Raw genomic sequence first — 27,882 nt, forward strand, 5'->3', positions numbered from 1 at the left:
ACGCACCCACCCACACCCGCCTGAGTCCCCCAAGTGAAGCCACACTGATGTCAGATTCAGAAAAGCTGCCATGCATTATCTTCTGGCTTCTAAAAATCTCATTCCGATTTTTAACGTACTCTACGAAGACAGACCAGTGGTGATATAGTTACTGTAAGAGCAAGCCTGCTCTTTCTAGAAAGGGTTGTTTAGTTTATGTGGTACAGAACAAGTAGAAAATCGTACCCCATTCTCCATCATCTATAGGATTATTCTAAAGTGAGATTTGAAATCATTTATGCTCTCCTCTCAAAAAAGAATTTGAAATGGCACCCAACAGAGAGAAAATAACACTGTGACCTAAGAGTAAAGTCAGAAAAGCTGTCAGGAGAGGGTTCATTACAGCAGGAAGCCCTGGCTAAGGATAACAGAGAACACTTGCGGTCCGTGCTGCTCTTCACCAGCTGGATTCAATAAGGAACAGTGTCCCTGACACTCGAAGGGGGGCAGACAGAAATCCTCTAAATTAATGGTTACTCTCTTTTTAAATAGAAAATGCAATTCCTTTAATGCAAAGAACTGCAGTTAAATAAAGTACGTTTTCACTCCACTATTTCTGGAGGATCTTTCCATGGGCAATTTTGCGAATATGGTCTCTAATCGGAAATGCTGCCAGCACTTCACTCTCAGCAGCAAGATGACATCGAACGCTTGTCTTGGCTCCGCCCTGAAGGGAGCACTGAGGCCCCGAAGCAGGGGGCGTGGACAGGGCAGCTGAGAGGCCCTGCCTGGCCTCGGCTTTGCTGCTTCCAACCGGGAGACTTCTCAGAACTGGGATCAAAAAGGATCTTTTGGTAGAGGTTAGAAATTTTCTAGTCCACTGAGTATTTTTACTAGCTTACTTTTTTACATGCCCGTAAAAGTATAGCAACTGCATGTCTAGGCGAGAATGCATACATAAACAGATATAAATACTGGAGAATACATGTATTTAAAAGCATGTGGTTTTCTAGTAAAGTGTGATTCCTTTAAACGAGATAGTATTTTGCCGATTTTATAGAAATCTTCAGTGAAGAATTATAATGCCCAGAATTGATTTATGGTACTCAATTTTGGCTCCAGAGCCTTTGAAGATAATAAAATTTTAAAAAGTAGACCAAATGTCTACAGTGTGCAGAGGGCTGAAGTCACAATAGCATGTGGGTACCAAGCTGTAAAACGTTTAAAAATTCTATTACATCAGACTCGAGTTCAAAAGATCCTGGAACTGAAGGCGATGATGAACTGCCGAGAAAACCCGAGCCTTGGCCAACGACATGAAGAGCTACAGGGTCGGGCGGGGGGCGAGGGCCTGGGAATCAGCAGACCTGGTTCCCATCTGAGTCCAGCTGGTCCGCTGTGAAGCCCTGAACGCATCACCCCCTCTGAGCCTCGGTTCCTCTTATGAAACTCCGGCTCCGCCAGGGCTGCTGGGACTAACGTGATAACCTGCGTGGGAAACGCGAGGGCGCTCCCGGCATCTAAGGGGCCATGGGCCTCAACCTGCGCAGTGAGGCCTCCTGACCGTGCGACCTGTGTGGTGCAGGCAGACCGCTCTGAACGACTGTGAGACCAGGTCTCAGTAGTGCTTTGCTTTCCAAGGAAGCTCCTTCTAAGGACCCGTGGAACCAGAAGCTGGCTTCCCCGGGCTCCTGCTGGGGAGGGGGCCCCGGCACGCAGCAGCCCCAGTGTCCTGCGGGGACGCAGCAGGCCATGAAACCCCCGTCTCTTTACCTGTTAAATGGATCCCGGAGAAAGCACTCCCTCCAGACCATGGACGCCACTGCCCTGGACACCAGGTAGGAGTAGTATTTGGCACCGTAGCCCACGAGGTGGCTGAAGCGCAGCTGCCAGGCCTGCCGGACAGAAAGGACACAGGAGGCGGTGAGGCTGCGTCCAGACGCCGTGTGGGCCCAGCGCAGGGAGGCACACAGGAAGCTGCAGACGTGCCCGTGACATGGCACCCCAGGGGGCCGGCCTCACGGTGGTCACTTTCCACGTGGCGCACACTGTGAGGACGGCAGTGAGTCCCCTCAAAACCCGCATGCCGAGCCCCAACCCCCAGGACCTCGGAGTGAGGCTGTTTGGGGAGACGGGCCTCTAGAGGTGACGGAGGTAAAACGAGGCTGCCGGGGCGGCCCCAGGCCACCAGGGCTGGCTGTGTAGGTCCTCGTGCGACGGGGGAGACCACGCCAGGACGGGGCAGTAAGGCGGCCTCAGCAGAACCAACCCTGACACCGGACTGTTCTGTACAGGTTCACTGCCCCGGACTCGTGTCTGGCAGAAACAGAGGGAGGATGCCCAGACACGCAGCGTAGCGTCAGCAACAGGGCAGCACGCGTGTCCCATGATTCCGGCCTGCTGGGAAGCCTGGCCACTGGGTCGGGAGAGGGCACTCTGGCCTGGCACCGGGTGCCGTTCTTTTTGAGGACAGTGACGTTGTTACTGTAAAAAAGGCCACGTGAGTTCCCAGGGAAGAATACCCTTCCATTGGAAAACTCTTTTCCTGCAAATACTGTTCTTTTTCTGGACCTACAAGCTGAAAACAAGTAGGTTCTGGGTGGTTAGTAGGAAGAGGGTTATCCAAGTGCAAAGGCATAAGCTGCCCACAGCACAGTCATGACACCACTGCTACAAAAGCCAGAATTACAGAAGCCATCCTCAAATGACACAGTTGTGACTTAAACATTTTTACTTTACTGAAACAGATCTGACATGCAGCAATACTCTGCTGTCTTTTCATGTGTGCTTTAGCTGACGGTAAAATTGTTAGGAAAAAAAATCGAAGCCTAAGTTTTTAAACTAAGGTAAATTATCTAATAAATCTTTTCACCTCCTGGAAAATTATAAAGTTTAATCATCACCACAAATGTTTAACTAGATAAACAATTTCCACCTAACTGATCAAGCCACAAACTACAAGCGAACAGACAGTTCCCTGCTGACGGCGGGGCGGCGGATCCGAGGACACCTCAGAGTCCCCCACGTGGCACACAGGGGCCCGGTGCTCTGAGTGGCGTCCAGCACCTCACGACGGGCGCTCGGCCTGGGCTGGGTGTAGGGCAGGCCGGCCAGCTCTCAAGCTAGAGCTGGAACAGGAGGAGGTCTGGCGGAGGGAACGGGAACCCTCGGGATCCACCCTCCCCTTCCAACCGGGAAGCGACTGGAAGCAAGGGGGGGCTCGCGAGCTGTGTCCCTCCGTCTGTGTGGGACACCTCGCCCGGCCCTCTGTGAAGGCGAGACCCCGGGGGGGGGCACCACAACCCAGGGCGGTGGTCCCCGACTCCACACGGCCACCACTGGTGCTGGACGGTACACTCGCAAGGCTGTCACAGTAACCAGACCCCCACGCACAGGTGCCGAAGCCCGGCAGCTCGCCCGGCAGGATCCACACCTGGATACCTGGACACAGAGAGTCCACGGCGTCTGCCTCCCACCTGGACAGAGCTACTCAGGCATGGCGCACACCTTGCTGTCTTGTTCTTAAATTACAGGTTTCCATACCTCAAGACACGCTAAGTAAGTTATACCACCGGACACCTTTCACCAGCGTAAGCTTACGGCACGCTAAGACCTACAATCCCATTGCTGTCTGACCACAAACAGCTGGACTCCTGATAATTCAGCCTAATGTTAAGTCCTTGTTACCACTTCACTCATTCACCTGGAAAAATAAAAGACAGCATCTCATTTTAAGCCCTGGAATTATGCTGTCCTCTTCCTTTTATCTCCGAGTTTCCTTCTTCCGAAAGGGACCTTTGCCAGATGAACGGAAGTTTTCACCCATCCTCTGAAGCGCAAGGTGAGGATCTGGTCTTCAGAACAAAGGACTCAGAAGCCTTTGCACTTTCTCTTTTGTTCTGACTAGAGGTGGGAACCGTCCCATCCTCACACGAGCCCTCCATCCGTCTGTCCTGAGTTACACAACCTCAGCAATCCGCACTTCAGACAAAACCTTGGAGCGGGAGTGGCAGCGCGGCGGGGGCCCCGTGAGCACAGCCGCCAGCTGGAGCCCTGGGCAGGAGGCCCTCCGGGGATCCCTACCTGCTACAGCCCCCTTCTTACCCATGATATTCGTCTGTCCAAATCAGAGACGGGCCCAGGAATGGAAAGGAGCAAAGCAGCCAGTTACTTACACCTGGTTTCAGTTTCAGGCCTAGATGAGGGACTCGTGCAGAGCCAGCACCAATAACTACATGTCAGAAGTTGAGTGACCAAGCTAATCGTTGCTATTATCCTCTCAAACAGCACATCATTTCTCCACTTCCAGTTACACATGTATAAGTGCATTTAACTAAAATTTTAAAACAATCTTATTACTAGAATATTAAACCACCACATGAGAACAGAAACGACATCACTGCTTTCTTGGTTTGGGTCACACAGAACTGAAACTTCCTTAAGAGCAAGGTCCACGAGGCTGGGCCTGTGTCCAGATTCAGCACGGGGCCTGGGGCACAGCAGGAACTCAGCAGCTGTGCTGGATGGGTGGGCAGACAGGTGGACAGACGGATGGACACTACAGGATTCTGTCCCAGGGATGCTCCATGTTCCCGACAGACTGGACTTTGGACTGAGATGAGGAGTAACATCCAGACCACGAGCACGAGGACATCACAGCGCTACAAACGCATTCTGGATCTCAGGCTGTTGTTATTATTATTATTTTTTAAAGAATGCTTTGACTACATCCTATGACAGTTAAGACTTCTGAGGCTAGTTTTGGCACCAAATGTACGGCATCTGTGTGGTGTTTCCTCATGTGTGATTCAGTCTCCGTCAAGCTTCACAGACTCTGAACAAGCCACGGGCCAGCAGTACCACACAGGCTTCACGGTGCAGCTGCTGTAACAGGACTAAAGGACAGCAGGCTCCTGAGCTAGGCCAGGCTCTGTGCGCGGACCGCCGGGCTTTTCACATTCCCTGAGTACAGTGCTGCTGGCTTGTGGATTATGTCCTATGACACCCAACCCTGGGCACTTAACCACAGCAGTGAGTGGGAGACCCCCCCCCCCCCGGCCTTCTCAGGTTCGTGTTCTCTCTTTCTTAATGTTTTCCATGAAGTAACACAGGCTAGTACTCCTAATTTAATAAAAAGTCCCCACTGACATTTTACCAAAACCCATGAAACAACAATGCCAAACAAACAGGAATTCTCAGTTTGGAATAAAACTGAGAATTCATTTTAGATGAAACACAGCCGTTGTGGTGGGCACACTCTCAGGCGGCCTCCGCGGCTGCGGTGTGAAATCTCACCGTGAGTGTGGGCAGGACCAGAGCCTCGCTTCTGACCCCAGAACGGGCAAAGGGGGCGGGATGTCACAGCCACAGCGAGTTACTCACTTGAGATGTCTGCCGGGCTGCAGACCCGCTGCAGAAACCCTCCTGCTGCCCGAGGTCAGCGGCCCTGGTGGGAAAGCCCACCAGCAGGGACCCTGTGGGATCTGGGGGTGGCCTCTGGGGCCCAGGGGTGTCCAACAGCTGACAGGCAGCAAGAAGCTGGGTACCTCCATCCTACAAGTGCACAGATAAGAATTCTGCCGAGCGACTTCCCTGGTGGCGCAGTGGTTAAGAATCCACCTGCCGATGCAGGGGACATGGGTTCGAGCCCTGGTCCGGGAGGATCCCACATGCCGCAGAGCAAGTAAGCCCGTGTGCCACAACTACTGAGCCTGCGCTCTAGAGCCCACGTGCCACAACTACTGAAGCCCACGTGCCTAGAGCCTGTGCAGTGCAGCAAACAGTAGCCCTGCTTGCCGCAACTAGAGGAAGCCCGCACGCAGCAACGAAGACCCAACGCAGCCAAAGATAAATAATTCAAATAAATAAACAATTAAAAAAAAAAAAAGAATTCTGCCGAGAACCCAGGTGAAGCAGCCAAGCCCCCAGGTGAGCCATGGGCCCGGCCAACTCCCCGACTGCAGCCTTGTGGGGGCCCAAGCACGGGCCGCGGCCTCCTGACCCGCGGGGGCCGTGAGCTGTGTACTGCTGTAGCCACTAGGCGCACGGCAATTTGTCCCACGGCGATAGAAACTAACACCGTTATCTATTTCAGCACGAGAGCTGTGTCCAAAAATACTAACAAAAAAGTAAATGGAAAATATGGAAGGGCACCTATATTTATTAAATGTATAACCCTGTGTCTTCATGGATATCTTTTGAGGAAGGTACTCCTACAAATGCTTCATAATTTTCAGTAAATATTTTAACAGCTTACACTTTACAACAGACTCAAAAGTGTAATTTGGTCAAGGCTGCCGGCAGAGACTGCCCAGTACCCCTCGTCCGTTCAGAAACAGAACTGCCCCTCTGCCGCTCAGCTGGAGCAAGGCCTGTGGCCACTGTTCTCCAGGCCTCCTCTGGGCTCAGGGTGGCTGTGCCCCTACTTCCTGCAACCCGATGTGAATGGAGATAACGTACTTGCCAGGTGCTTCAAAACAAAGCTGCTCACACCCTCGACCTCCTTCCCCTTCCTGCTACGCCTTAAAGAAGTGAGAACCAGACCCACACCTGCGGAGGAGCCGCCAGCCCACCGGCCCCACCTGCTCAGCTCTGCCTTGCTGGGCAGGAGGAAAGGAGCTTCATCCTACTTACATCACTGTATTTGGGGGTCTCTGTCACAGCAACTTAGCCTGCACACCAACGGACGATCACACAGGATTCAGACCGGTTTTTTTTTTTTTTTTTTTTTTTTTAGCGGCACACGGGCCTCTCACTGCTGTGGCCTCTCCCATTGCGGAGCACAGACTCCGGACGTGCAGGCTCAGCGGCCATGGCTCACGGGCCCAGCCGCTCCGCGGCATGTGGGATCTTCCCAGACCGGGGCACGAACCCGTGTCCCCTGCATCGGCAGGCAGACTCTCAACCACTGTGCCACCAGGGAAGCCCCCCCGGCTGTCTTTCTAATTCAGAGCCGCTGCCTCACTGCTGCGCTGCACTGCACACCCCAAGTATCTAATATGGGACCTACTGCTCCCTACAAATGTGAAAGTTGCAACCGTCTTGATTTCAAATTCCTGATCCCCCCAGCAGATCCCCATGCCGTATTCCTGTGTTTATATTTGACACCTACAACTTGTAAATTAATTTCCATCACGTCAGCTTCAACACATATCAGAACACACCACATAGCTATTTTTACAGCTAAAAAGGAAAGCCCCTGTACAAGTTGATATACGAGCGAGTATTATACTAAGTTAAAATGCTGACACTGCTGGACCAGGGGGAGGACTCAGGGACGTGCGGGCGGCTCAGTGCTGACATCGGCAAGAATGTGGCTGAAGCATAACGATGCCAGTCCTAAGTATAACAACAGTTACAGTGTTAACACTGCTCTCCAGCATGTAATAGGCAGCAGCCACAAATCCCTCCTTCATGTTACCATCGAAGTCTGAGTAATTTCCAGAGTGCCAATACGAGAACTTTATAAGATCTCAGCGACAACTAGAAACCATTTTCTCTGCTAATGGTAGACTTATGGCTCATTTTAAGGAGACTAGACCCAGTCTTATGAGAAAAAATGACTTCTAACTACCTGACCAAATCTCTTTAGGCAATTAATAGTAACACAAAACATTAACCACCAATTCTATTTATATATAAATATTGAAAAAAATAAAAGCTCTGCAGAACAGAATTTAACCCCCCCTGGAAATAGCTGTGTGTGTCTATCAAAAGCAAATCCACGAGCAGAACAAAGATGTAACCAATCCACGTGGAAAGGCATTTATTAGATGGAACGTGGGAAGGTAACGTTAATCTACTTAAAGGAGACAATTAGGTGAAAAGCAATAAACAGAACTGGAAACTAGACATGCTGGGTTCTTTCCTCCTAATCAAAGCTCCTTAATACTGCTTTTCCCCTTGCCTGTAACATCTCAAGGAAAAAATGGCAGATTCTTCATTTTAAAGGAACCCGTGGTCAAGTAATAAGGACTTCCACAGAAAAAGAGAGCCTCTGGGGTCAGGAGGGCAGCCCAGGGGAGCAAGGCGAGCCTCCACAAGGACAAGACACAATCCGGAAGCTCTGGTGTTGGCACTAAAACAACCAAAACACACTCACAAAACGGCAACAGTAAGTCCGTACCTATCAATAATTACTCTAAATGTAAACGGATTGAATTCGCCAATCAAAAGACACAGACGGGCTGAATAAACTAAGAAGAAGACCCAACAATATGCTGCGTTTAGCTTTAGTCTTTTCAAGGAACTAGAAAAAGAAGAACAGATTAAGCCCAAAGTCAGCAGAAGGAAGGAAGTAACAATCAGAGCAGAAATAAATAGAGACTAAAAAGACGATAGAAAAGATCAGTGAAACTAAGAGCTGGTTTTTTGAAAAGTTAAACAAAATAGACAAACTTTTAGTTAAATTCACTAAGAAAACAATGCACAAAGGAGTCAAATAAAATTAGAAATGAAAGAGGAGACACTACAACTGATGCCACAGAAATACAAAGGATCATAGGTGACTACCATGAACAGTTAGACACCAACAAAAAGGACAACCTAGAAAAATGGATCATCCATAAAACTCCAAGAGGAAAACATAGGAAAACACTCCTTGAATTAGCCTTGGCAGTGACTTTTTCAATTTGACACCAAAAGCAAAGGCAACAAAAGCAAAATTAAGCTGAGCAACATCAAACTCAAAGGCTTCTGTAAAGCAAAGGAAACCATCAACAAAATGAAAAGGCAACCTGTGGAAAGGGAGAAAATATTTGCAAATCATGTAACAAATGATATATGATGTCATTATATAATGTCTAAAATACGTAAAGAATCCATACAACTCAGCACAAAGCAAACAACCTGCTCAATACAGGGCCAGGGGGTCTGAAGACGTTCTCTTCCAAGGGAGACAAATGGCCAACAAATGCACGAGAAGATTCTCAACATCACTAATCATTACGGAAATGCAAATCAAAACCACAATGAGATGTCACCTGACACCTGTCAGAATGGCTCAATAATACATACATAAAAAAAACAAAAAACCAAGAAGAGGGACTCTGCCACTGTCTTCATGACTGCGCAGTTCAACAAAGGCAGCAGGGCCTCCACGGGTGTGTCCTTCGTAGACTATGCGACTTTCTGCTCGTGCATGAAGAAGGGAACACAGAACAGGAACTCCTCGGCAGGGAGACGAGCCAAGAGCAGGGGTGCAGCCCTGGCCACCGCACCCCGGGGGCGGGGCCGGTATCAAACCGGTGGGAGCAGAGGCTCCTGAAGCTCCGCCTTCCCCCCTCCCAGGGACCCTCAGAGATGAGTAGCTATCGTCTCCAACCTACAGGCCGGAAGCCCCCTCTCCTGTGAGATCAAGCTGAGGTACAAAGAGGGGAGGACACCTGCAACCATCTGATGTCAACTAGGGCTCAGCACCTTCCTGCAGCAAACAGGCCCGGGGACCCGGGAGCTTCCCTTGGAGCCCCGGCTTCCCTGCCTCACTCTGCATGCCGGCAGTCAGGAACCTGTGCGGCTCCCTCCCTACTTCCCTCCGTTTCCATTCCAATGACACTGCAGCTCGAGGCCTCCTCCAGCGGTGATGAAGGGGCACTGCCGACAGTGGGGGACACGCGAGGTCTCCCCCCAGCCCGCCGCATCCTCACGGCGGCGGGAAGGCTGTGCTGCCAGCTCCCTCCTCTCTTGCTGGTTGGGGCCCTGGCGCAGTGTGTCCCCGGTGTCAGACCAGAGTCCTGGGCTCAGGGCCGCCGCCCCCAGCACGGTACCCCTCTCCCCTCTATTCTCTGGTCAGCACCCGGATCATCCTTGTGGACGGGCTGGGGAAGGTGATCTACGGACGGGGGGGGATGAAAACACACTTGCTTCATATTTTCAAAATACTCTCCCAGTTCCAAAGGAGTTTTATCGTGCCCTCAGAGTCTCCAGAGAGAAAACTGGAGGGGCCGTTCCTCCTTCCCTGAGCTCCATACCGGCAGCGGCGGCTGGCACCTTACCCGCCAGGGGTGGGGAGCTTTGGTGCGATGGCTCCGAAGTCATCCATCTCTCCATGCCCGGGGGAGCCTTCACAGACGCCGCCCTCACGGCCACACTGCGGCCGGGGAGGCGGACACTAACAAGGGCCACCGGCCTGGCACTCATCACTGTGAGACTCCCGGACCCTCACCTTGACCACGCCCGCCTGGCAGGGCTGCCGTGCGGATTACACGAGGGCGAGTAGGGAAGAGGCCCGCACTGTGCCGGCCTGGGGGGGCCTCCACTCATCAGCCACAGACCTGATCCTCTGCAGTCGGGGACAACACTGTGACCAGCACGGTGTTCTCAAGAGAGTCACAGAAAGCAGGTAGAAAGGTAGGACAATTAGAACCAAACTGCTGTAATCTGGACATAACTGACATCTGTCAGTCCCAATTCCCTTTCTGTAATTAGTTTCAGTAATCCCTGAAATTATTAAGATGTCAACAAATAGGTAAAAAAAAATAGTGTACTGACTATACACACACAGGCACAATTTCTGAAGTGACAAAAGATATGTACCCAACCACCTTGGTTGGAATAACTGCTACTTTGCAAACTCATTTCCTAACTCGCACGGTGAAAGATCCCTCTGCATCAAAAAGTACATCTGGGGCTTCCCTGGTGGCGTAGTGGTTAAGAGTCCACCTGCCGATGCAGGGGGACACAGGTTCGTGCCCCGGTCCGGGAAGATCCCACATGCCGCGGAGTGGCTGGGCCCGTGAGCCATGGCCGCTAAGCCTGCGCGTCTGGAGCCTGTGCTCCGCAACGGGAGAGGCCACAACAGTGAGAGGCCTGCGTACCGCAAGAAAAAAAAAAGAATCTGCTATTAACTTTCATTTGTGTTGCCTACGATGTGTTATAATACAAAAGATAGACGTGTGCAGTGAAGAAATATGTCTCACTAAGGGTGATGCTCCTGGTGAGATGAGACTGAATTACAGAGAGGTAAGAACACGCTCCCCCTTGGAGCATGCAGTCCCTGCCCCGCGTGTAAGGCAGGCCCTGGGCCCCTGCCAGAAGTTCCTTGAGCGGCAGCACAGAAGTGCAGCCCGGGGCTCACGATGCTATGTCATCTGCAGGTCGTGTCACTACCTGCATTTTGTACAGAGTAACTGACAGAAATAAAGTTCGTGACTGATCCACTGAAATTACCAGGGCTGCCTGCTTTCAATCAACATGTCATCAGTCCTCCCCCATTATTTCGTCTGAAGAACGTCCAAAATTCCTGACGTAACAGCTTTTAGCAATTTCTTACCAAAAAAAAAAACCCCCCAAAAAACCCTGCTATATTTGTGGTTGAAACATATGGAAAACCTGGGTAATGCCCAACAGTGCATACTACTGCAACTCAAAACAAGTGTTGGATAAAAAGAATCAACACCTAAGTGTTATTACAACTTTCCTATAAAAATACTATCAACTAGCATTACTTCACAGTGCTATAATAACAGGTGCTACGGGCAGGCTTTCTCCTTCTCACATCTCCTGAGTTTGAAAGTTCAAGGTGTGATCTTCCAAAGGCTCAGCTGTGAGCAGTGGCTTGTTTAAGGCTGAAATGGACTGATGGCCTTTTACTTCCTTCTAAATCTCTAGGGTACTAAGTCTCACTCCACGTCACAACAGCCAGCACACCTTCTGCGCTAGCTGACCTCCGGCTGGCCTCGCAGTTCAACGTCCTCCTCGCGGGAAGGAGCACCGCCCACCACGTGTCCCCCATCACAGCCCTGCCCTGCTCCCCGGCGGCTGCCGGCATTCGCTCTGTTTAAAAATTCAGATAAAACTCACACACCATAAAATTTACATTTTAAAGTGATTCTTAGTATACTCACAAAGCTGTGCTATCAAATTTTCATCATCCCCCAAAGAAACCCCTGACCCGCCAGCACTCACTCGGCACCCCTTCCCCCAGCCGCTGGCAGCCACCTTCTGCTCTCTGTCTCTGTGGATTTGCCTGTTCTGAGTATTTCATATAAATGGAGCCGTACAGTAACTGGCACTGTGTTGGCCTCTTTCACTTAGCGCACCGTTTTCCGGCGCCATCCACGGTGTAGTATGTGCCAGCACTCCACTCCCTTCCGGGGCAGAATCATATTCCGCTGCGTGGAAGTGCGGTATCTGCACGTCCATTCATCCAAACGTCAACTAAAGCACATGTGGTTTGCTTCCACTTTTTGGCTGTTATGAATAAAGCTGCTGTTAACATTAGTGTACAAATGTGGGGGCAGACATATGTTTTCATTTCTACTGAGTATATACCTAGGAGTGGAGCTGCTGGGTCATACAGAAACTGTGTTAACTTTGAGCACTGGCCAAACTGTTTTCCAAACCTTCTGCACCACTTTGCATCCCCACCAGAGGTGTATTAAGGTCCAGTTTCTCTACATCCTTGCCAACACGTGTTACTGTTATTATATCCATCCCAGCGGGCAAAAAGTGGTAAACCTCATTGTGGTTTTGATTTTGCACTTCCTTAAGGACTAATGTTGTTGAGCATCTTTTCCTGTGCTCATTGGCCATCTGTGTATCCTCTCTGGAGAAATGGCTATTGAAATCCTTTGCCCATATTTAATTGGGGTTGTCTTTTGATCGTTGAGTTATAGGAGTTCTTTATGTATTCTTGGAGATTAATACCCATCAGATATCTATTCTTCCATTCTGAGTTGTTGTCTCCCTTTCCTGATGCTGTCCTTTGAGTACAGATTTTTAAATTTTGATGATTCCAAATTATCTTTGTGGTTTTTTTGGTGATTTGTGCTTTAGCTGTCAAATCTAAGAAACCACTGCCTTATCCAAGGTCACAAATCATCACACCTGTTGAGATGATCATGTAATTTTTTATCCTTCATTGTGTTGATATGGTGATTACACCTGATTGATTTGCAGACGTTAAACCATCCTTGCATCCCTGGAATAAATTCCCCTTGATCATGGTGTGTGGTCCTTTTAATGTACTGTTGAATTTGGTTTGTTAATATTTTGTTGAGGATTTTTGCATCTATGTTCATCAGGAACACTGGTCTCTAATTTTCCTTCCTTGTGTCCTTGTCTGGCTTTGGCATCAGAGTAATGCTGGTCTTGTAAAATTAATTTGCAAAGTGTTCCCTTCCTTTCTGTTTTTTTGTAAGAGTTTGAGAAGGATTGGTATTTTTTTCTTCAAATGTTTGGCAGAATTCACAATGAAGCCATCTGGTCCTAAGCTTTTGTTTGTTGGGAGAATTTTGACGCCTGATTCAATCACCTTACTAACTAGTAACTGGTCTGTTCAGATGTCCTATTTCTTCATGATTCGATTTTGATAGGTTGTATGTTTCTAGGAATTTATCCATTTCTTCTGGGTGGTCCAATCTGTGTCTAATTGTTCATAGTCTTCTTACAATCCTTTGTATTTTTGTATTATCAATAGTAATGTCTCCTCTTTCACTTGTAGTAGTATTTGAGTTCTCGCTTTTTCTTGGTTACGTGTAGCTAACAGTTGTCTACTTTGTTTTTCTTTTCAAAAAACCAGCTCTTGGTTTCATTGATCTTTTCTACTGTCTTTTTAGTCTCTCTTCATTTCTCTCTCATCTTTGTTATTTCCTTTCTTCTGCTAACTAACTCTGAGTTTAATTTTGTTTTCTTTTTTTGTTCTTCTTCTTCTAGTTCCTTGAGGTTTATAGTCAGGTTGTTTATTTGAGGTATTTCTTCTTAAATGTAGGTGTTTATGGCTATAACCTTCCCACTTAGAACCACTTTTGCAGCATTCCATAATTTGATATGTTTTGCTTCCATTTTTGTTTCAAGATATTTTAAATTTTTTCTTTTGATTTCTCTGACCTGCTGGTTTTCCAGGAGTATGTTGTTTAATTTCCACATATCTGTGTAATTTCCAGCTCTCCTCCTGTTACTGATTTCTAGCTTTATGGCATTTTGGTCAGAAAAGATAGCTGGTATGATTTCAGTCTTCTTATATTTGCTAAGACTTGTTTTGTGACCTATCGCATCATCTATGCTGGAGAACGTTGCACGTGCACTTGAGAAGAATGCGTACCTTGCTGCTGTTCAGTGGAATGTTCTGTGTTTGTCAGGTCCGTCTGTATAAAACATGGCTCAAGTCCAGCGTTTTCCCATTGATTTTGTCTGAATGATCTGTCCATTGCTGAGACTGGGATACTGAAGTCCCCTATGATAAGGCTGTCTGTTTCTTCCTTCAGATCTGTTAGTATCTGTTTAATACGGTTAGGTGCTCTGATGTTAGGTGCATGTATATTTATGACTGTTATATTTTCTTGATGAACTGACTGCTTTATCATTATGTAATAACCTTCTTTGTCTCTTGTTACCATTTTTGGCTCAGAGTCTCTTCCGTGTGATGTAAGTGTAGCTACCCATACTCTCTTTTGTTTTCCATTTGAACGAGCGTCGTTTCCCATCCCTTGCTTTTGAGTCTGTGTCCTTCAAGCTGAAGTGAGTCTCTCGCAGGCAGCTTATTGTTTGGGTAGTTTTTAATCCCTCAGACACTCTATGCCTTTTGATGGGAGCGTTCAGTCCGTTTACATTTAGAGTAATTACTGATTCGTAAGGACTTTTTCACGCCATCTTTTAATTGTTTTTCTGGCTCACTTGTAGTTTCCTTGCTCCTTTTCTGATTAACTTCCTTTGTAACTTGATGATTTTCCATACGGTACACTTTGATTTCCTTCTCTTTATCTTTTCTGAATCTACTGTAGGTTTAGGCTTTATGGTTACCATACGGTCTACATAAAACATGTTAGAGATATAACTGTCTGTTTTACACTGAGAACAATTTAACTTTGATCACATAAAAACATTTACGCTTCTTTTACTCCTTTTCTTATATGTTTTTGATGTCAATATTCACATCTTTTTATATAGTGTATCTATTAACAAATTACTATAGCAACAGTTTTTCTTGTTTTTTGTTTTTTTTTTTTCTCAGTATGCAGGCCTCTCACTGCTGTGGCCTCTCCCGTTGCGGAGCACAGGCTCCGGACGCGCAGGCTCAGCGGCCATGGCTCACGGGCTTAGCTGCTCCACAGCATGTGGGATCTTCCCAGACCAGGGCACGAACCCGTGTCCCCTGCATCGGCAGGCGGACTCTCAACCACTGCGCCACCAGGGAAGCCCGCAACAGCTATTTTTTAATACTTCTGTCTTCTAACCTTTACACTCGAGTTAACACCATGTTACAATATTGAGTATTCTGCACCTGATCATATGCTTGTCTTTACCAATATGTTGTATGTTTTTATGTTACTAATTAGCCTTATTTCAGTTCAGCTTGAAGAATTCCTTCCAGGTTTAGTGATGCAAGGCAGAGTTAGTGGTGATGAATTCCTTCAGCTCTTGTTTATTAGGGAAAGTCTTCATCTCACCTTCATTTCTGAAGGACAGCTTTGCTGGGTAAAGTATTCTTAGTTGGCAGTTTCTTTCAGCACTTCGAATATTCATCCCATTCTCTCCTTGCCTATAAGGTCTCTACTGAGAAGACTGCTCATAGCCTTATGGAGTTGATTTCTGTGTATGAAAGAATTTTTTCTCTTGTAGCTTTAAAAATTCTTTTGTCTTTGATTTTAGACAGTTTTATTATGTATCTTGGAGAAGATTGTTTTGGATTGAAATTTCAGGGTGGCCTGTTAGCTTCATGAACTTGGGATATCCAGATCACTCCCCAGGATTGGGACGTTCTCAGCCATTAGTTCTTTAAATAAGCTTTCTACCCCTTCTCTCCCTCTCTTCTCCTTCAGGGACTTCAATGATAACTACGTTACTTCTCTTGATGGTGTCCCATTAAGTCTGTAGGATTTCTTCAGGTTTTTTTACTCTTTTTACTTTTTGGTCCTCTGACTGGATAATTTCAATTGATCTGTCTTCTGTTGATTCTTTCTCCCACTTGGTCAAGTCTGCTGTTGAAGCTCTCTATTGAATTCTCCAGTTACGTTCCCTATCTCTTTGTTGAACTTTTCATTTTGCTCTTGTATTGTTTTCCTCTGTATCATTAAATTGTTATTCTGTGCTCTCTTTTAGTTCTTTGAGTACCATTAGAACAATTATTTTGAGTTCTGTGTTGGACAGTTCCTGGATCTCCATTTCTTTGGGGTCAGTTACTGAGCCCTGAGGCATACATGGCAGTGGAGGTCAGCCCCAGGGGTCTAGGCTGGCGTCTTGCACTCACGCAGCTGCAGAGGCCTGAGGTGCAGTTCCCAGGCTCCACCAGGAGGGGTCAGAGAGGAAGTGGAGGGACTCAGGTGTCAGGGCACATGTGTACCTGTGGGAGAACACTGCTGAAACCTACAGGGGTCCGCACTGTGCTGCACGTTGGTTTCTTTGGCGGCAGAACGTGCTGGGTTTGTCTGCAGAGCAGGTCTGTGATCCGCCATCACTCCTGCGACACAGCTGCTGTTGGCGGCCCCTGCTTCTCCTCCTGGTTCCTCGCCATCTCTGTACATCTCACCTTTGCTGATCTGGGGTGGGTGAAACTGAAGTGGACCTTTGCACGCGTCTGAAAGGCTGAGGAGGCTGGTCACCTCCCCCCGCCCCTTTCCCAGTGAGGTGCACACTGTCCGGCAGGGAAGCTCCCTCTGGACGTCGAGTGGGGCTGGCAGGGGGCTGGCAGGATGCAGCAACGTGCAGCTGCTCCCTTCTCGTCTTGTGAGGTTATTCTAAGGCTTTTTATTTCACTGTTTCTGATATTTCTTAAGTGGACTCTAGGACTCTCCCAGAGATGTTTTTGCTCAGGGATAGCTAACTGTTGATCTCTGTGGGGGACTGAGACTGGGATCTCCTACATTACCATTTTGGTGACTTTACTCTTGAAATTCCAGTCTTGATTACTACTGCTTTGTAGCAAGTTTTGAAATCAGGAAATGTGACTCCTCCAATTTTCTCTTCTTTTTCAGGACCGTTTTGGCTACTCTGGGTCCCCTGAATTTCCATATGAATCTTATAATCAGCCTGACAGTTTCTGCAAAAAAGGCAGCTGAGGGCTTCCCTGGGGCGCAGTGGTTGAGAGTCCACCTGCCGATGCTAGGGGACACGGGTTTGTGCCCCGGTCCGGGAGGATCCCACGTGCCGCGGAGCGGCTGGGCCCGTGAGCCATGGCCGCTGAGCCTGCGCCTCCGGAGCCTGTGCTCCACAACGGGAGAGGCCACAACAGTGAGAGGCCTGCGTACAGCAAAAAAAAAAAAAAAAAAAAAGGCAGCTGAGATTTCAATAGTGATTGTATTGAATCTGCAGGTCAATTGGGAGAGTGTTACCATCTTAATTGATAAGTCTTCTAATCCATGAATGCAAGACATCTTTTCATTTATTTGGGTCTTCTTTAATTTCTTTCAACGATATTTTATGGTTTTCAGTATACAAGTGTTAAACTTTTTTGTTAAATTTATTCCTAAAAATCAGTTTATTTTTGATGCTATTGTAAATTGAACTGTTTTCTTAATTTTGGGGGTTTTATTGCTGGAGTACAGAAATACAGCTGATTTTTGTTATTGATCTCATATCCTACAACCTTACTGAACCTGTTTTTTAGCTCTAATAGATTTTTGTAAATTCCTTTGGATTTTCTATGTACAAGATCATGTTACTCACAATAGAGAAAACTCTACTTCCTCCTTTCCAGTCTGAATGTCTTTTATTTCTTTTTCTTGCCTAATTGCTCTGGTTTAAACCTATAATACAATATTGAATAGAAGGCAGACAATGTTGTCTTACTCCTATCTTAGGGGAAAGCTCTCAAGTCTTTGACCACTGAGTAGAATGTTAGCTGTGGGTTTTTCCTAGATGCTCTTTTATCAGATTGAGAATCAGCACTGACCCTTGATTCCTTGTCCCCAGATACTGATCAGTCCTCAAGTCCTGACAATTTTATCTCAATACATTTCTTAAATTTTTCCCTTATATACATGCCTACTGTCAATGCCCAGATTTAGAAACTCATCATCTCTTGCCTGGATTGTAAGAGCTTTAGGGCAGGGTCTATGTGCATTTATTTTTGTAACCAAAAAAGCTGCATTCATTAAACAAGATCAAGATGCTATGAAAAAGAAAGAGGAAGCATCAGCTACTGGCAATAAAAATATAATCATGAAAATCAAAACTAAAACCAACCAAGCCAAAAACAGGAGGAAGAAAAAAAAAATGAAGGCAATCTCCCAATATAACATTAAACAAAAGCATAACAGGAAGACCTGAAGGAAAGAAAGAGAAACTTGACGGAGGGACGTCAGTTTTGCTGCACGATGAACGTGGTATTTCGAACAACCCTCCTGAATGAAACAACTGAAATGCTGGATAAAAATATATTTTGTAAAAAGATTTTGAGACTGCATTGCTGAGATAGGAGGGAATGAAATATTACCAAGATGATCAAGTAGATCATTTTTACAAATAAAAATGGATGTGTCTAAGTATATGGTAAATTCACTACATTTTTATATGTTTTCTGTTACTTGGATAGATTCTTTTCTCCCTGCCTTCAGTCTCTGTACCCTCCACCTCATCCTCTGTATTGAAACTATAACTCTTCCCTTCTGTTTATATCTGCTCATGTCCCTGCTCTGCTCACAAAGTTCAGGCCTCTCCTCCTGTCACACGTCACTTGTCCCTCTTCCCCTCCTCCTACCCTGGCTTCAGTTGGGGCAGAATCTGAATCAGAAGTGACCAAGCCCAGGAAAGAGGTTATTTCGTACTCCCTGAGGCAGACCTGAACACTCCCCGCTCTACAGCAGAGCATCCCAGACTGCACCATGTCATTTTTCACACTGTCTTATACACACACGTGTCTTTCCTAAAAGACAGTGTCTGTCAAATGAAGTACCACGTGAGGAGAAACGGCGGGGCTGGGATCAAATGGGAGTCGTGGTTTATTTCTAAATGACGTAGTTGTAAAGCATCTCTCTCTGAAAAGGTCTTCTGGTTGATTTGGGAAAGAAGGGTAGAGTAAGCAAAAGAACAGGACAAGATCAGTTAACATGGTGTTCTTCAGACTGTGAGGCCATTTTCTACAGTGGTTTGTGAAACCAATACAGCAGGTTGTAATGAGCATTTTAAAAAATTTAAAAAAAGGGAAAATACTAGAGTACAGTGCACACAATTAGAGTAACTTTCAGTCTGTGGCACTTTTGTTTCAGTTTTACATACCTAAACATATAACGTAAGCATCTTGTATTGTGGGTTTGGTCAGAATGCTTGAAAGTCAATGAGTTAACAGTTCAAGGACACTGATAAGAAAATCAGTGCTACTGTAAGTACAGAGAGATGCCAAGGATATAACAACACATGAAAAAGCTTAAGATGGGTGATCTTAAGATAGTGGATTTCCCCCAACAGGGAAGCAGAGACGAAGAGATGAAGAGCCCCTCCCCGCAGCGCTCTGCATTTAGTGCTCGACACTCTAGTGAGTAGAAAGCAGGCTCTCGGATGATGGGCCAGTCTCTCCTGATCCTGCTTCTACTGTCCTGTCTCCAGGGTGATCATGAAGCCTGGTCATCCTCTAAACTGAACAGAAGGAGCTGCAGGTTATAGATTAGGCTCATGAGGTGTAAGCGTTCTGAGGCGCACCACCCTGGAAAATGAACGACAGTCAATTTCAGGAGTGACCACAATGAGCAAATGCAGATGTGAAAATAACTCAGGTTACCGAGTAAGGACCGTACCAACGTCGCTTCCCAGACTGGACGACGCACCATGCTAGCACTGGACCTCATCATCGGGGAAGTTGGGGCAAGGTACGTGGGAGCGATGTCTGCAACTCACGAGTGAACTGTTTCAAATACGAGGTTATCAGAAATCATCAGGACGAAGTGTTGTGGGTCCTCCCGGGACCAGCGGCCGTGGTCCCCCCAGTGACAGACGGGGCTGGTTCCTCTCTCACCCCCAAGACCAACCACCTACAGCGGTTCCCTCATTTCAGACGAGCCCGCGCAGCAGCACTTGCTGTCACGCTGCTCTTCTAAACTAAGCTGAGGCCGGATATTATTCTCCAAGATCTTCTTATGTATTTACTTATTCACTTTAATTTAAACTCCATATAGGACGGGTTCAAATTTCTGGAGGATATACTAAGTTTTAAGAGGGAAAATGAGTTAGAAAAAGTGTTATGAGATAAGTGTAAACGATCGCTTGATTTATAGACCTCCACTGCTTTCATTTAAAGGACTGAGCATGAAAGGGCTGTTTAGACTGTACGCCGGCTTAAGTGGAAAGAAGTTATTGCTGAAATTGTATAAATCATTTCAAATATTGTTTGATTTTAGCTCTTAAGTGTCTGAATTTTTCTAAATGTTCTGAGAAAGTCTGGTTCACTTTTTACTCTCCATAAATCAGCAAGTATTTCAAAGCTTCCCTGAGACTTGAAAAACATACACATGTGAATACGTCATCACTTAGTTAGAGACCTGAAGAGAAAGTCTATTAAATAAATGAACCAGCTGGGTGCTTGCTTTCATAATTATTAATTATATACGTTACAAATCGAGATGTAAACGACTCCAAGGTAAACCATTCTCACACATGAATAACCTGGTCGGGGAAACAGTGCTGGAGCACATGGCCGTGGGCGCACTACTCCAGGGACTCAGTGGCCCGGCCCACGGCTGTCCTTGCGGGGCAGGGATCAGCCTCAACATCCTGACCAAACAATGCCGAACACACAGGGATGTCCGTCTGCTTTAATGTATTAACGTGCTTCTGCTCTCAGCCATCCTACATGCAACTCTTGAAGTTATCTTTCCCGCACACCACCTGTATCATGAAATCCCCCCTTTCAGTAATCATGTATTACACTGACAAGAATAGTAACAGCAATGATACTTAACATTTGTTGTGTGTTCAAACGTGCCAGGCACTGGGCTAAGTGCTTCTGACATGCATGACCTCACTCCCTCTCCACAGTAACCACACAGGTCAGAGCTCACCGTCACAGAGGAACATCTGAGGCCCCCGAGCAGGCATCTGAGCCCAGAGGTCCATATAAGCATTGCGCCTGCATCACCCACCACGTGGGGTGACCTCACCCTTGGGGGAGCCTCTGTTGCTCACCCCCCCCGCCCCCAAGAACTCCAGCCTCCCTGCCTGTGTCCACACCTCACTGCCTCACTCCTGCCTTCATAATCTGAATACACACTCTTGATCCAGGAATAGTCTCAAACACACGTGCTGGCTCGCTTTCAAATCACAGCTCCAACCAGAAATATGCCACTGAGACCGTGAACACGACCAGGATGCTCAGTGAAGGACACCAGGGTCACAGAAATACTGAGAAGGGGCAGCAAAACATTATTTATACGTGTTGTGAGGTTTCATCTATACATGTAAATACACATTTAGAGAGAGAGAGCGGTATCTGGAAAACCTCCAAACCCCAGTGAATACATATCAAAAGCAGTAGGTGTTCATTAAGAATGCCAGCCACAAAATCAACAAACTAAAATAAATAACTTTCTATGTGCCAATGATAAACAGCTAGAGGAAGTGGGAAAGAGAGACTAACAGACCCATTCACAACAGCAAAAAAAAAAAAAAAAAAAAGTCATACAACAGGAATACATTTAACAAGATGTGTGAGGCACTTCTAAGAAGACCAGTAAATATAAAACGGTGTGATAGGAACAAGCAGATCCGTAACAGAGTAAGGCATCTGTGTAAAAGAACAAAAACAGAACAACTGATAACAAAAAACGTCACAAAGGATTATCCAGCCTCAGCAGGAGCCCTGAAACGGAAGCTCAGACACAAATCTTGTATATGAAACTCAGCATCTCATAAAGGAGGCCTTTTCAAATCAGTGGGGAAAGTGGGTTTTTCAAAAACCAATAAGAAAAAGTAAAGCTGGTTCCAAATCTCATACTTTACACCACTAGAAGCTTAAGCAATCAAAGATTTAAAAGTCAAAAATAAAACCACAAGAGTCTAGAAGAAAATATTGGCAAAAATTTAAATATTCTCAGGCTAACAAGTTATTTTTAAGCGTGACAGGAAACTCAGAGAAAAGCCTGATAGATTTAACTAAAAACAACAATCACCACCATCTAGCAAACTGACAATAAAACCTTCTGAATGTTAAAAAAAAAAAAAAAAATTACAAACGAAGTTGAAAGCTGAATAACAAGGTGTGGGAAATATTTACAACAAAAAAGATAAAAGGTTAACATTCCTATAAAAATCAGTAACAAAAAGATCAACCTAAACATGGGAAGATGACAAAAATAGGCAATTCACCCCCTAACATCCATACAGATGGAAAAATGTCATAGGGGAAGATGCTGGTTTTACTGGGAATAAAAGAATTACACGTAAAAATAAGTTGCAGCGTGTGTGGCCTATCACACTGTCAAGGGAACGCTATCTGGACTTTAACTTTGCACGTGTGTGGGAAATAAACTGTGCGTGACTTGCAGCCCAGCAATCCCACTCTGAGGAATTTACTGTGACAACAGAGCAGCTGGGCGGGCGCACACAGGTCTCTGCGTCCACAGGGTTACCTGCTCCATCACCACCACCGCCCTCTTGGCTCAGGAGGCCACACGACGCCCCCCTCCACGGGTCCCACTTCCCGCCCTCCCCGCTTCTCCCGCCCACTCTCCACTGAGCTCTCGTCGGGAGCAAAACTGCCTGTATTTTCACCTGCCCCCTTGACGGCCCCCTTCACTCTTCTGCTGCAACAGAAACCTGGCTCTCCCCGCGATCTTGGGCCCTCCCCCGGGTCCCCGGCCTGGACGGGAGGCCGCGGTGCTGCCCAGCTCCCCGCTCCCGCGGCTGCGGCCACTCCTTCCCGGAGGCTCTCACTTCTGTCTCATCTTCGCTCTCGCCAAGGCTGCTCCTGTCGCAGGTCTGAGGACGCCAGCGACCGCTCAGCGAGTCCTTAAATGCCCCTCCCCCCGCCTCAGAACCTGCAGCTGCCCCTCACAGGAGGCCGCGGGAGCACCCCAGGGAGCACCCCGGGTTACGTGAGTGGCCCCCGAATGCCACCGCCCGCGTCCCTGCAGGAGGGAAGCAGGCAGGTCAAGGGTGGAGGCGACGTGAGAGGGCGACGAGGTGGAGCCGTGCGGCCTCCAGGAGAGGCCAGCGCAGGAGTGAGCCTCCCCGAGCCCCGCGGGGGCCGGCTGCCGGCACAGCGACTCTAGCCCATGGCTCGCTTCGGCCTCCCGACCTCCAGAACCCTGAGAGGAGAAACGCCTGTGCTGCTGTAAGCCACTAAATGGGCAGAGACCTGTGACAGCAGCGACAGGAAGCTCACGGCGCCCTGGCCTCCTGACTCCTTCCCTTCTTCCTCTCCTTGGGGGACGCCGTCCTCAGCCCCACCTCCTGTCTCGCGCCCACGGTTACGCCTGCACCATCGCTGTCTCCGAGGCCCTTCCCTCACTCTAGGAGCCGGTCCCAGACCCCGCCGGGACTCGGGACCCGCTGAGCCCGCCGCCTGCGCACAGGCCGCAGCCCCGGGACTCATGTTCTCTCTGCCCGGCAAGCCCACGGTGGGTCATCAGGACAGCTCTGCACGCTCCAAGGCCACCACCTCCTCGTGCCACCGGACCCACGTGGCAGAGACACAGCCCTGGCCAGAGCGCGGCCCCTGAGCCCCCACGGCCGTGCCGTGGCCCGGCGGGCCTCGCCTGCCTCCTGTGGGCCCCGGGCCCCTAACGCCGTCCTGGGAGCTAGCGGCGCCCTGTCCCCACTCACTCCCTAACGCCCGCGTCCTGAACCACAGAACAAAGCAGCCCGAAGGGAACGTCCACCACGGCCCCTCCGGGCCCCAGCCTCTTCCCACAAGCGTGCGCCGGCGAGGCTGACCCTGCGCGCCTGTGGAAGACTCACCCCCGGCCACGTCCCCATCACTCTCGGGCAGTGTTCTTTGTCAGTCTCTGCAGATCCTTCTCACCAGCCTCTGCGTGTCATTTCTCTTCTTAAAGACCAAAATGAAATCCAACAGAGAAACAGCCTCTCTGACCCACGCCCCCTCCAAGCCCCATTCCTCTCCCCCCGCAGGAAATCACCAGAGCGTCCCCAAGTCCCCTCCCTCCGTCCTCTCCTGACCCGCACTCACTGGGCCTCCACTCCCACGGCTCTACCGGGACTGTTCTCACCTGGGTCACCAAGGACCCAAGAGTACAAACCACACGACAGCCCTTGCACGAGGCTCAAACGGGCAGAGCCAGGGGTTACCTCGTGGGGAAGGTGCGTTGACTGAGGGGTTCAGTGCCTTCTGAGGTCCCGGAAACGTTGGTCTCCTGACCTGGGTGGTGGTTACAAAGGTCTGTACGTATATAAAAATTCATGGAGCTGTATATCAGGATTTGTGCACTGTATGTAAGTCATGGCCAATAAAAAGGTTAAAAAAAATCTTCAATAAATATTTGCTGGGCGTGTACCTTGCATACCGTGTGGGGCCCTGGAGAAGCGGTGAATAAATGAGAATGGGCCTTGCTCTTAGGGAATTTCACTCCATTTGGGACGACAGGAATTAGTCAAATGACATCAAGAAATGAGAACCTGGGGTGAAGGATAGGGAGGGCAAACCTGCTTTCTGTGAGACTGTGCGACAGAGGAAGGACGGGGTCTGGAGAAGCGGCCTTTCCCGGGAGGCAAGCGTGGAGAAGAGGAGGGGGCTCCGGGCAGGGGGCGCACCACAGCCTGAGGCCAGAATGCAGGACCCGCAGGACCCGCAGGACCGCGGCGGGAAGGCCCACCCCCGAAGGGTTTCCAGGGCGCACTGAGAAAAGGTCTCTCTGCAGAGACAAGGGCTCCTCACTAACTGCCCCGCGTAAGGCCGGCCCACCCGGAGCAGAGGCAGGTGAGAAGCATGTCTGTGTCTGTGGGAGCTGGTTCCATCTTCAGGTGCGTGTGAGAGAACAACGTGACACGGTGTCCCAGGGGACGGGGCCAGAGTGGGAGGGAGACCAGCTGCAAAGCCTTTCACGCCTTCGGATTTTTGGTCACATGCATGCATGACTCAAACATAGTTAAAATGTAAGATTAGCATCACTCAACCAGAGGCCTCTTACAGGAGCTGGTGCTGCCCCCAGAGTCCCAGGGGCACAGGTATAAAGACACCAGGACGAGCCCTCTGGGCCCCGAGCTCCCTGCATCCTGCCCACGCTCACCATGGACAAGAACGTGACTCACTCAGACGATCACTAGGGCGGAAGCTTCTGGAAATGTAAACAGCATCAAATCTACAAGACACACGTGTATTATTTAAAACGCAAAGTCTACCTGGTAAAGAACAAATGAATATCCTGGATTTTTAAATTTCATTTTATCTAGCCTATGTGAATTTTCAGGCAAAAGAAAAAAAGCATAGCACTATTCATGAAAACCAAGATGAAAATGAGAGTCGGTGACTTGGCTCAAAGGACTACATTATAAAAACAACCGGGTAGTCACATAATTTCCTCATGTTTTAAATCAGTGAAATCTAGAGTTGCAGCTGTCCCACAAACTGAAACCATATAAATTTTTAGAAAGTGAGTCAATTGTGAGATTAAAGTTTCAATTTATAACACTTCTGTGTTTTAGTTACAAAGTCATAAATAAATCTAGCATGACAGAGAAGGTAAATATTTTCTCAGTTGTTTATGCAGCCAAAGAGGAAAGGAATTTAACATGCAATTAACCACTTAGGTTTTTCTAGGTATGTACCATATGGTCTTTGTATTTAAGATAGAGAAAAAATAAATATTGTTTTGTTTAATCTAACATTTGCTTAGCAACGTCAGATACTCCAAACTGTGCCACCTGGGCATGCCTTTACCTCCCAGGAGACTTTTTTCATTTGTACCAGAGCCAGGGCATAAGAACAGGAGGAAATGTAACCTCTTCCCCAGGGGGAAAAAGAGCTAAAATAGGAGAATTTCTACCAAATAATTGAAGTGGAATTCTCTGGAGAGAAAAAGATGAACTTTTAACCACCTCGGGGTCTAGTTCTACTGTTTAATAGTATTTTTTCTTTTTTTTACACATTGAAAAAAAGAGACATTTATGCCATTCTTTGAACCCACATCGGAGCGAGTGTGAGGCAAGAAGAGACGAAGGCCAAAAGCAGACCTCGGATTTCCATATAAAGGCTCCCGTGTGATCAAAGCTTTCTCTCACCAGGCTTTCCTTAAAAATAACTAATAAGAAAACATCTGCCATTTTAATCTAGATAGAAATCATTTAATAGATATTTCCTTATCTTAGTGTTTTATCAGTTAATCTAAAATTAGAGCTTTTAAAATAAACTCATGAATGCTTGACGCCACATGGTCAATAAGCTGACACAATTTTATTACGAACTGAACTTGTGACATCTATGAAGAGCTTTGAAATATACATTCAAAATTAAAGCTATAAAACCGGAATTCCTCACGTGCTGGAATGCACACACGTCGGGTGTCTGCATGGATCTCTATACACACTCACGTGTATATTCTGAAGAAAGAAGTTCTTCAGTGAGCAGGAGAGAAAATAACCTCTAGCGGTAGCACACCCCAACCGTGGGGAGCAATGACGTCCTCTCGTGGCGAGTGTTTCTGTTACCTTTCTTCTTTTTGAGACTCTTGAAAAACCAACCAAAGGGAAACACCACAAGGCAAGCGCACACGGCCGGGCTGCCCCCAGCCTCTCCCGCTCCCTCCCCTCTGCGGGCTCAGCCCTCCGGGGTCAGGGGCGGCGCGTGAATGAACGCTGACCCGGGTGAGCACACTGGACAAACGACCGGGTCACCCCTGACTGCACTCCAACTCCCAACTGGTCAACTAGCGGCCACTGTCCTTTGCACTTATCATCGTGACAGCGGCAAACACCAGCTTAAGAATCTGCTCGAAAACTTGAGCAGTTTCCAGACGGGAAGCCCTCAGATCACATGTGAGTTGTCTGATGAAAGTTTATCTATCAGTCTGTTCTTTGGGAACTCACAACACACATCCACGATAAATGTCCTACAACTGATGGTCCAAGCGACGTAGCACAATGTAACCCTAAATTAATAGAAAAGGGCACAGCGTTGTACTGTAATAGTGGTAGAAATAGGAAATACGTTTAAAATTTCAGTTTTTGCTGGTATTTGAGAAAAAGCTATTTCAATCAGAAGATCTTCCCCACCGACACCGGCTGACCCGGGTGTGCCACCTCTTGCAGGTCCCCCGCTCAGGGGCGCTGTCCCCCTCCACAGCTCACAGCATCCTCTCTGAAGGTCAACACCTCCCAAATCTACACGGCTCCCGCCAGGATCTGCTTCCTGGCCTTCAGACCCATGGATCCAACAGCATCCTCACCTCAGGCTAAACCCTTCCCCTCTGCACCCCTCCCGTCTTCCTGTTTCACTGACGCCAGCCCTGCCCACCGTGGGGGCCGCCCCTCCCAGCTTATGGAGCGCCAGCACCAAGTGGGTCTGCGGGCTCCTGAGCCTCTGACCCTCCTCTGCCCGTCCAGCGGCCTCTTCCTCCTTGTAGCTAACCTCACAGTGTCACCGAGCTGCGCCTGAGGGGTGTTCAGCCCCCAGGGATGCTGGCCCAGGTGAGGGCACAGCCCAGCAAGGGGGAGGAAGAACGCAGGGCCTGATGAAAACGAAGGCGCCTCTTTTCCTCACCCATCCTTCTGGGGAGAAGCCTGCCTCTGGAACTGAAAACTAATATCCCAGGGTACCCGCTGTACCAGCTGTACGATGCATCGGAAAGCCTCAATGTGCTGTAGGTTGTCGTATAAATTATATTTTCCTTTTCTCATTGTTTAATTTGAGGAAATAAAATGATTCATTGGAGAAAAACAATCTCTGGAGATGAGTAGAGGGGAAAACTGCCCCTCCTCTGGTCTCAGGGGACTCGAGAAGTCTCCTGTCCATCTCACGTTAGAACCTGGCAGTCACCCTGAACCCAACTTCCCGCCCCGGCCCCACCAGGCTCCCCACCTTCCACA

General features: G+C 48.0%; 1 protein-coding gene across 1 annotated transcript in view; it reads right to left on the reverse strand.

The window, feature by feature from the left end:
- MIPEP (mitochondrial intermediate peptidase) overlaps positions 1-27,882 on the reverse strand; it is a 133,409-nt gene that overhangs the window by 22,640 nt on the left and 82,887 nt on the right. The window contains exon 17 of the mRNA XM_059995707.1: positions 1,753-1,874. Within this exon, the coding sequence (XP_059851690.1) occupies positions 1,753-1,874 (122 nt within the window). The remainder of the gene's footprint in view (positions 1-1,752; positions 1,875-27,882) is intronic.

This window comes from Delphinus delphis, chromosome 18 (assembly GCF_949987515.2).
Source record: "Delphinus delphis chromosome 18, mDelDel1.2, whole genome shotgun sequence".
In the NCBI taxonomy this organism is placed as follows: domain Eukaryota; kingdom Metazoa; phylum Chordata; class Mammalia; order Artiodactyla; family Delphinidae; genus Delphinus; species Delphinus delphis.